Genomic DNA, 10,669 nt, shown 5'->3' with positions numbered 1-10,669 from the left:
GTTGGGGGAATATGAACTTTATCTACATTTTTTAAGATATCAAAGATGATGAAATAACCGTGCTCATCATTTCGGTAAGAGTTTCTGTTCCTATATAAATAATTGGTAACTCTGCCTTATGCTGCGATATCATGATGAGTTCTTAATTCTTGGAAAATTATCATATACCTTATGAGTTATGATGACTTCAAAGAGATATTAATATTAATATTTATTTTAATATTTATAAAGATATTAATATTTATTTTTTAAAAATAAATATTAATATATTTAAATTTAATAATAAAAATTGAAATAACTATTAGAAAAAGAGAAAAAAGGTGATGCACTGACAGTGAATAAATGATTTTATAATATTTATTAGATAACTTAAATAAATATAAGAAATATATAATACGTAAATGAAAAAATTATTATTGCAATAAAATGATTTTTGTATAAACAAATGAAGTTAATATTCATTAATATTTTTTAAAACTTTAATGATAATTTTATATAATATTAATAATTAAAGTATTTTTTATTAATTTTAATATTAAATTTCTTTAATTTTTATTTATATTATATTAAATTACTTTTTATGTCATAGTATCATAGAAGCCACTTTTTGTGTTCATCTAACACTCTTTTCAACATTTACATTTTCAAGATTTGGATCACATGCATTCAAAATTGCATGTATGCAGCCAATACGGAGCTGGTCCTTTAATTGAGATCAGAGTTTAATTTATTTTTAAAGATTCTTTTAGTCAAACTTCTTTTAATCTTGATCGTTTGATTTTAATCGGACGGCCATATCTATCTTATGTGCTTCTAGTTTTGGCTGCATGCAATCCAAATCCACTCTTTGATCTAATGAAATTTATGAAGGTCTCACCCATCACTTTATGTGGGTCCCATTCCCCAAAAATGGTGAAACATACATCAAATTTTATGAGGGTTCCATTCTATCTTGTCCTCACTCACTCTCATATTATACTTGTCATCATGTTTATATTCTGAACCTCACCTACATTCTATCTCTCAATTCCAACAGCAGAACCCTGCCTGAAGAATAGTACATCCACAGCCTTTGATTGCAATTGCAGTTACATAGAGTCTGTAACAAGGTATACTCTCTTTCTCTTATAAGTCTGTGCTTAGAAATTAAGCTAGCAATTGAAATGGTTTACAAACCAGGTTGAGTTTTCTAGTTTGTTTGAATCTGAAATGTTCCTATTATTACTTTCAGTTTCCACTATACACAGATATATGATGAATTCTAAAATAATAAGACTTAACTCTTATGCTTAGCATAAAATTGACACTGTTAAGTTTGAATCAAAAGTGAAAATTATTGTTTGTGTTTTAAGATTGAAACTAAACTTGATCAAGTCCAGAGTTTGCTCACAAAGCAGTTTGAAATTTTAAAAACTGACGGGATCAACTTAAATCTCATAATATGTATTTATATATTTTAGTAACTAATTAATTAAACTTTTACCTGTAATGGTGGTTTTGTCAATGTATTCATATATTTTAGTAACCAGTTAATTAAAATTTCACATGTAATTGTGGTTTTGTCAATGTAACTAGATTGTAACCACAATTTTGGGCGTAACAATAACATGTTTGGACAACTGTTCCTAACCTTAAGCAATGATTTTTAGTATACTTTGTTTTTTCAGCAATGATTAATCGGATAGCAATAGCAGTGGTGGTGATTCTCATAGGATGGGCTTATATGGCCATAAAGCCTCCTCCACCAAAAATATGTGGATCCATTAACGGTCCTCTGGTTACTTCACCTAGAGTGAAACTCAATGATGGGAGACATTTGGCATACCGGGAGTTTGGTTTTCCAAAGGAAGAAGCTAGGTACAAGATCATTGTCGTTCATGGATATGCCAATTCCAAAGATACTCATTTGCCAGTTTCTCAAGTAAGAACTTGCTCCTTTTCTCTAATCTTATGTCTGCTTTAATCACTTATCTGCCATTAGTAATGCTTAATATATCCCGGAGAACTTATGGAAATTTGTTAAAACTAACTTATAGACAAGTTATAAGTTGTTTTCAAATGCTGTCCTATATAGTCTCACAAGTGCTTATGTTAGTAGATAATCTCAGTGAGTATGTGAATGTTCTGCAGTTTATTGGAGTATGATAGAAACTTGTACCAATAATGTAAATACTTAATAACAAGATTTTATAATTGATATTTTGTGGTGAATTGATTTTACTCTCGGTCTCTAACTGATTATTTTAAAATTTGATTTTTTATTTATAGTCATTATATTTTTGTTTTGATGTAGGAACTTATTAATGATCTTGGGATATATTTCCTCTACTTCGACAGAGCAGGTTATAGTGAGAGTGATCCATATCCGTCACGTTCAGTGAAGAGTGAAGCATATGATATTCAAGAACTAGCAGATAAATTGCAGATTGGGAATAAATTCTATATCATTGGAATGTCAATAGGAGCTTATCCGGTTTGGAGCTGCTTAAAATATATTCCACACAGGCATGTTAATTTCTGACTTTTAGCTTCATTTTGATTTTGATGGTTACTATTATTGTTCTCAGTAATAGAGAAATGACTTGTAGTTCGGCAGATTATTGGGAGCAGCTTTGGTAGTCCCATTTGTAAATTATTGGTGGCCTTCTTTTCCTGTTAATCTATCAACAGAGGCATTTCAAACGCTCCCTCAACCAGACCAATGGACATTTCGAGTTGCACATTACACCCCTTGGTTATTCTATTGGTGGATGACTCAAAATTGGTTCACTTCATTGAGTTTCACAAATGCTGAAATGTTCCCTCCGGATGATGTTGAGATCCTTAAAAGCCTCTCAGAAGCCCCAAGCACTGGCCAGGTAGCTTATACTCATAAGGTATTCTGTTTTTGACACTGATATATTGCTATTTGCGAATGATGCCAAGTGTTTTTTTAACCTTGCTTGATTCAGGAGAAAATAACTCAGCAAGGAGAGTATGAGTCGTTATACCGCGACATAATTGCTGGTTTTGGAAAGTGGGAGTTTGGCCCAACAGAGATAAGAAATCCATTTTCTGAGAATGATGGTTCAGTTCACATTTGGCAAGGCCTTAAAGATAAGATGATTCCCTATACACTGAACCGCTACATCTCACAGAAACTTTCCTGGATTCATTATCATGAGCTTCCTGAAGGAGGTCATTTATTTATATTTAAGAGTAATCAATGTGAGTCCATAATTAGAGCACTTATATTATCATAAGGTATTCATATGATATGATAGTGTCTGTTAAAAAACTATTAGTCTACATATTGTCTTGTGCTTTTTGCGTGAAAATGATACTCCTACATGTTAGAAGTTATAATTCAATGTCTTGGATGCAAGCCTGTGTTCGATGTAGGTGTGTTCGGCCTAATCGAAGTAATAGTATTCGACATAGTCGAATACAACATTTTGTTGTTGTGTCGAAGCCAAAATATGTTTTGGGCTTAGGTTGTAAGTTTTGGGCTTAGGCCTTGATCGCTTATAAATAGGCATGCTATTGAATAGTTATATAATTGAACACTTAACAACTTTAGTAATAACAACTTCACATATTCAAAATACATTTTTCTCTCTTTTCTCTTTTCTTCTTCCTCGTCTTTCTTGAAAATCCTAATTGTCCCAACAAATTGGTATTAACAAGCTCGGGTTGTGTTTCAGAGAGAATCTATAATGGAAAACGGGACAACAACATCAACACAATTTCCAACAAATCTACCAATTTTCAAAGGCGAGAATTATGAGAGGTGGATTGTGCAAATGAATGTCATCTTTTGATTTCAAGATGTGTCTGAAAACTTGAATGATGGAGTACTGGCATTGAAAGCAAATGCAGATGATGAATATAAGGCTGCACACAAAGATAAAGGAAGAAACATGGAAAACTCTGTTATTGATTCATCAATGCGTGGATCCTAACCTGTTCGAGAAGATCATTGAAGAGGAAACGACCAAAGGAGCATAGGACAAGCTGAAGAACGTGTACGAAGGAGATGAAAAACTGAAAAGGGTGAAGTTGTGGACATTGAGAAAATAATTCAAGATGACTCAGATGAAGAAAGATGAATCAGTCTCAGAATTCTTTTCACATGTGGTGCTGTTAACGAACCAGATGAAGGTGTGCGGTGAATCAATCAACGATTTACAAAAGATAGGGAAAGTGTTGAGATCTCTGACTCCAAATTTTGATTACATTTTAGTGTCTATTGAAGAGTCCAAGAACTTAGCTGAGATGAAGTTGGACGAACTTCAAGATTCATTAGAGCCTCATGAGATGAGGCTGAGGTTGAGGAACTAAGAAAAGGATAAGGTGGTTTAATATGCGCTGCAAGCAAGATTCATCAAGAAGTCTCGAAAAGAGAAGGTGAAACATAGAAAGAATCTTGATAGTGATGAGAATTCAAGCAAAAACTCAAAGAATCACACTGATTCAACCAAAAAACACATGGGCAACAAGTACTCGAAAAAGAAAGTTGACATGAAGGAGGTGCAGTGTTACGACTCTCAAGGATTTGGCCATTATGCTCGAGACTATCGAAGAAAGAAAGAAGCAGGAGAAAAAAGATGGTGATGAAGTGAAATATGCTCATGCTGGAGATAGTTATTCTGAGGATGTGATACTAATGGAAAATACGCAATCGAGCAATGAGCAAACCAAAACGTGGCACCTAGATTCAGGATGCAGCAACCACATGACTGGTAATAAAAACTGGTTCACCAAGTTAGATGAATCAGTCAAGAAAGTGATCAAGTTTGCAGATGGCAGACACGTCAGATTAGGTGGTAAAGGAAACATATATGTGGTTAGAAATGATGGTCGAAAAGCCAACATCATTGATATGTTGTATGTACCTTTGATGACAAGTAACTTGATAACCATAGATCAATTGCTTGCGAAAGGGTACAACTTGATGGTAGAAAAGAATCAGATGAAAGTATAAGATGGTGATGGAATATTGATTCTGAAAGCACCATTGGCAGACAACAAACCTTCAAAGTAGAGATCAACACGGTTGATCACAAGTTTCTTGCTTCAACTGCAGAAGAAAACAAGAATTGGCAATGACATCACAGGTATGGGCATCTAAACTTCAGAAGTTTAGGTATGCCCAACCAGAAAAAGATGGTGTATGGCTTACCTCAGGTGAAGGAACCAAGTCAGGTGTGTGAGGAATGTTGCAAAGCAAAGTAGGCTAGGAAAGCATTCAAGCATGACTTGCCCATGAGGTCGAAGGAAAATTTAGAGCTAGTTCACTTTGATGTGTGTGGACCTTTTGAAGTAAGGTAACAACTATTTCTTAACTTTCATAGATGGATTCACCCGATACATGTGGATTTACCTTATTGAACAGGAAAGTGAGGTATTCATACGGTTGAAGAAGTTTAAACTGCATGTCGAGAAACAAAGTGGATGCATGTTAAAGAAATTGAGAATTGATGGTAGAGGTGAATACACCTTTAGAGAATTTGCTAAATTATGCAATGACGAAGGTATAGAGCATGTGGTCATTGCACCCTATACACCTCAGCTTAATGGTATAGATGAGAGGTGTAATCGAAGTATACTGAACATGACAAAAAGTATGTTGAAAGCTAAATAAATGCCAAAGAGATTTTGGGGTGAAGCAGCTTCGACAACACTATACATTCTAAACAGATGTCCAACGAAGAAGATAGTCGAGAAGACACCTTATGTGGCTTGGACAAGACATAAGCAAAATGTAAGTCATCTTAGAGTTTTTGGATCAATGTGTTTCAGGCATGTGCCTTAAAAATTGAGCAAGAAGTTTGATGATCAAAGTCAGACCGTGGTGCTCATAGGTTATCATTCGACTGATGCATACAAGTTGTATTCACCAAACGATGATAAACTAGTGGTTAGTAGAGATGTTTTAGTGGATGAAAGCAAAGGGTGGGATTGGAGTCATGGGTAGTTCGACAGGAGTCAGATACAACCACAACTGTGTTTGATGAATACCAACAAACTGAAGTCACAACTAATCGAAATGAAGAACCACCTGAGTAGAATGTCAGAAGATCGATTAGAATGAGAACTGAATTGACAAGGATAGATCAAGCAGTCGGTGCAGAGGGTGACTTAATAGAATAAATGACGATGATGGCTAAAGTAGAACCAATCAATTTGGATCACGACATGAATGATTCGAATTGGTCAGCATCCTTGATTGAAGTAGGTTTCACAAAGTGTCTCTGAACATGGAGTGTATGTCAATGATACATACAGGGTCAGTCGAATTATTTTATGCCTATATGTAAATGATTGTTGATTAAGTGTATTGTTTAATTTATAAAAAAATTATTGTAATAGCATAGTTATAATACATGGTCTATTACGTTGGTGTATTTCTAAAAAAACTCAAAATTTACTACGTACAAGGAGAATACGAAAGTGTATATCCGTATTTTAGCACGTAGATGCATCACCGAACAAAATTATGTCAAAATGAGAGTGTCTCAGTTAGAAATGGATGTGCTGCATATATGATGAGTATAGAAGTGCATATCTGGACAAAATCATGTCAAAAGGAGTGTCTTAGTTAAAAATGTATAAAGTGCATATAAAATGTACGAAAGTGCATCTCCAAATTAATTTCTGATAAATAAAAAGATATGGTTCGTTTACTCGTGAATTTGATATAAAGAGGTACATAAAAAAATACTTTCAGATTCATAAAAGTATTTTTGAATTTTCATAAAATGCTACTCCACCACTTAAGATAAGAGGGAAGTAATTAAAAAAGTAATAATAATTCACCTTGTGTAGTAAGTTTTCTCGAAATAATCCATCTAATTTTGAAACACACATTAATGGCCTACAAATGACTCATTGGAATTTGGGTGTGGTAGATAATGTAAAAGGTCATTCTCAAACAGTCCCTCCGTTTATTTAACCGTCGTTTCAGCAAAAAGTTCTTCAACTAAAATAGTGAATTATTAGAGTTATTTTTCTTATTATACTCTCATTTGTTTTTCTCTTTTTAAATAAATTCAATTATACACTATTTTTTTAATAATTAATTGAAAAAATAATTAATTTTATGGAAAATGTCAAATGAAATTATTGAGAAAGTAAGAGTATAATTGACAAATTATAACATTAAACTATAAAAACGACACTTAAATAGAAACTTTTTTTTTTTTAATTTTAAAAAAGCACAGAGAGAGGAGGGAGTAATAAATAACTCAATGAATTATTGTCACTGTCAATATCTCATTGACCAGTTTCCAATTCAATACAAGAGAGTTTTAAAATATTAGGTTAGTAAAAAAAATACGTTTATTTGATCTTAATTTTTAATCAAATACTCCATCAACTTCTTAAATACAATTTTTTTTTTGATGTCTTGGAATTTATCAAGAAATTATTATAAAAATCATTTAAAAAATATAAATTAAAATATTTTATTTAAAATCCATAATAAACTGGAAATAGTAAATAAGCATGGTGAGGAAATTTCCTTGACCAACTAAAGTGGAAAATCCTGTTCCGAATGCTTTCCATTCATTTTCCCTGAATCCTAGGATTGGTTTACACCTGAAATTTCTAATAAAATATTCCTCCGTTTTACAATGAGTGGTCCAACATATCATTTCGCACACATTAAAAAAAAGTGTATAAAAATAAAAGAGAGAATAATATTTTTACTATAGTACCCTTATCATGTATTAGGAATGATAAATTTTTTATTGATTAAAAAGTAGAATTGAAAAAAAATACATTAAAAATTGAAATGAATCACTTATTTGGGGTACTATTGAAGTACTCCTGTGAATTTTCAAAATATTTATGACCGAAGATGAAGATAGTTAATGAAAAGGGATAAAATAAAATTATAAAGTAACTTTACTGTTATATTGGACTACCTGTCGACAAAAAGAGGAAACGCAGCTTCATCATGGTTGCTGACTATGTTGTCAAACATATACAAAATTAAAGCAATATCCCACCACTTCCTAGCAACATCCTCCTTCCTCAAAATAATAACATTATAATCTTTGTCGACAATGTACATATAAATATCATATCATATCCATATATATACACTTACATATTAAGGAATATATTTCATTGATAAGTTACCGCGTAAATTGATACGTTACTCATCTATATATAATATATTATGTTAGATATTTGGTATGATAATCCTGGATATCTTCAAGAATCGTGTTTGTTCACTTTCCGAACAAAGTATTTCGACCCTATTCTTTGTCTGGGTTCACGAAATCTTTGCGGGGATAATTCTTGAAGAACAATCTGTTTCTGACAATGGAGAACAGATCAGAATGTAGAGAGGAAGTATGTAATTTCGTATTCCAAATGGAGACCAAAAGACTCCTTATATAGGAGACCAATAATAGAAGCGAACAGACACACCTCTTCGGAAACAATTATGTCTGTTGGAACGGGTGCAACTATTCAAACGAACCGTTATGTCCGTTGGGAACGGGTGCAACTATTCAAACGAATCGTTATGTCCGTTGGGAACGGGTGCAACTATTCAAACGAAACGTTATGCCCGTTTCTATTATTCATATTCAATTACGCGTTTGGTTCGACGAGCGTGCACTCCGCACTACCCTAACTCGTTTCAAACTTAACGCATAATTGCATTGGCCTATAGTAAATCACATTACTACCAAAATGCATTGATGATACTAAAATCACCAACAAACTCCCCCCATTTTAGTATAATCCTTGATTTACTTTACAGGTATAACGATCAAACAAATGCATAGAAGAAAATGTCTTACGATTGAATTTTCATCTTAGTACAAATACACATTCCAAATATTCGAAAATCGGGGTGTCATAATGATTGAACCCGTCAATCCATTTGAATATTTAAAGATATAGTACACATATGTTTCTTACAATACTCTACTATTCATACTTGACACTTTACAAGCCATGTGTCCTTATCCATTAATAAGCATATAGGAAGCCAAGTCCAAGCTTCTTGAAGCGGCAAAACTTCATGCTCACATAGGTGATCCTTTTAATCTTGCACCTGCATTTGCAATTTTTCAAAAGAACCATTAAGAAGATATACTTCAACCTAGCCATCACTTGCAGGTCTGAGCACATACCTTGGGAAGATAAACACAATTGCTCCAATCTTTAACTATGATCTTTCCACATTGAATTCTGCTTCTAACGTTGTATTAGAAGGGAATTGGGTATACCATAACTAATAGATTTAAATGGACTTTAATCCCATCCCAATTACCGACTTCTTCACTAAGTCTCTTGCTAACCCCTTCGTCAAGTGGTCAGCTAAGTTTTGTTGCGACCGAACAAACTCAATAGATATCACCCCATTCATGATTAATTCCCTAATCATACTATGTCTAATACCCAAATGTCTAGACTTTCCATTGTATATTTGACTATACGCTTTAGCCAGTGTGGCACTGCTATCACAACGGATAGAAATTGGTGATATCAGTTTAGGCCATATCGGAATCTCATATACCAAGTTCCTTAGCCATTCTGCTTCTTTACCAGAGCAGCAGCCAATGCTACAAACTCAGATTCCATTGTGGAACTAGTTATACATGTTTGCTTTTTGGAAGCCCATGAGATGGCACCTCCCCCAAGCAAGAACACCCATCCACTTGTAGACGATGAATCTTCAACATTATTTATCCAACTAGCATCCGTATAACCTTCTAACACCAAAGGAAATCCCATATATGACAATCCATGATTCATAGTACCCTTCAAGTACTTGAATACCCTAGTTATCGCATGCCAATGATGTCTACTAGGATTACTAATAAATCTGCTCAACTTGCCAACCGCATACGCAATATCCGGTCTAGTGCTTAATCATAGCATACATCAAAGAGCCTATGGCTCTTGAGTATTCGAGTTGATCCATAGGTTTACCTGTATTTGGCATAAGCTTTTCTCCTGGATCCATGGGAGTACTTACTGGAGAACAATTTTCATAATTGAACTTCTTGAGTATTTTCTCAATGTAATGAGATTGCATAATTACAAACCCCTTATTCTCCCGTTTAATCTTAATACTAAGAATATCGTCCGCTTCTCCCATATCTTTCATGGAGAACTTTGACGACAAGAAATTCTTTGTTTTATCAACTTGATTTTGGTCGGTGCCAAAGATCAACATGTCATCAACATATAGACAAAAGAATATCAAAATATTCTCACACAACTTTATGTACAGACACTTGTCACAAGAATTAGATGAAGAAATATATTTAGATAATCATGCATGATGATGCAAGAAGGTTTTCAGATGAAGTGAGAGATGAAATTAAGAGCAATTTAAAATAGTATAATATAAATTGCAATGAGTACCTTGGTTATGTTCACTTCTCTCAAATCTTCACTTGAATTTCTATGTTCAACCTTCTTGATCAACTTCATCATTGATGCGCATGAAACTTTTGATCCTTTTTCCTCTTTGATAACCTTTGTCTTCATCAAAATTAGATATAAGATATATTCTTCACAATCTCCCCCTTTTTGATGATGACATACTCTTTGAATTCTTGTTTTGATAAGATTGAGAATTCTCCCCCTAACTTGTGTGTCTCCTCTTTAATTTGTAAGTTTCCTCCTTAATCGGAGAATCTTACAATGACAAAGTCAAACT

General features: G+C 33.5%; 2 protein-coding genes across 3 annotated transcripts; both read left to right on the top strand.

The window, feature by feature from the left end:
- The first annotated feature begins 946 nt into the window (after positions 1-946).
- Positions 947-3,645, top strand: LOC131638499 (uncharacterized). Of its 2 annotated transcripts, none has more exons than XM_058909060.1 (5): positions 947-1,109; positions 1,650-1,921; positions 2,294-2,505; positions 2,597-2,858; positions 2,952-3,645. In XM_058909060.1, the coding sequence occupies exons 2-5, from the start codon at positions 1,670-1,672 to the stop codon at positions 3,240-3,242; spliced, it is 1,017 nt and encodes a 338-aa protein (XP_058765043.1). In that variant the 5' UTR covers positions 947-1,109; positions 1,650-1,669; the 3' UTR covers positions 3,243-3,645. The 2 variants fall into 2 exon arrangements, with proteins under 2 accessions (XP_058765043.1, XP_058765042.1); XM_058909059.1 differs by having other exon boundaries at positions 949-1,109; positions 1,668-1,921; positions 2,952-3,585.
- An 898-nt stretch (positions 3,646-4,543) lies between these two features.
- On the top strand, positions 4,544-4,963 carry LOC131638517 (uncharacterized). Its single transcript, XM_058909078.1, has one exon. It carries the CDS (start codon positions 4,544-4,546, stop codon positions 4,961-4,963), a length of 420 nt encoding a protein of 139 aa, XP_058765061.1.
- The last annotated feature ends 5,706 nt before the right edge of the window (positions 4,964-10,669 follow it).

Source organism: Vicia villosa, unplaced genomic scaffold (genome assembly GCF_029867415.1).
Source record: "Vicia villosa cultivar HV-30 ecotype Madison, WI unplaced genomic scaffold, Vvil1.0 ctg.002324F_1_1, whole genome shotgun sequence".
Taxonomy (NCBI): Eukaryota; Viridiplantae; Streptophyta; class Magnoliopsida; order Fabales; family Fabaceae; genus Vicia; species Vicia villosa.
The sequence above is the reverse complement of the archived record's forward strand: the minus strand, read 5'-3'. Positions and strand labels throughout refer to the sequence as shown.

Coding starts and splice junctions, on each gene's coding strand:
- LOC131638499 (XM_058909060.1), top strand. CDS start 1,670: ATGATTAATCGGATAGCAATAGCAGTGGTGGTGATTCTCATAGGATGG. Junction 1,922..2,293: donor CTCATTTGCCAGTTTCTCAA/GTAAGAACTTGC, acceptor GTTTTGATGTAG/GAACTTATTAATGATCTTGG. Junction 2,506..2,596: donor TTAAAATATATTCCACACAG/GCATGTTAATTT, acceptor GTAGTTCGGCAG/ATTATTGGGAGCAGCTTTGG.
- LOC131638517 (XM_058909078.1), top strand. CDS start 4,544: ATGCTCGAGACTATCGAAGAAAGAAAGAAGCAGGAGAAAAAAGATGGT.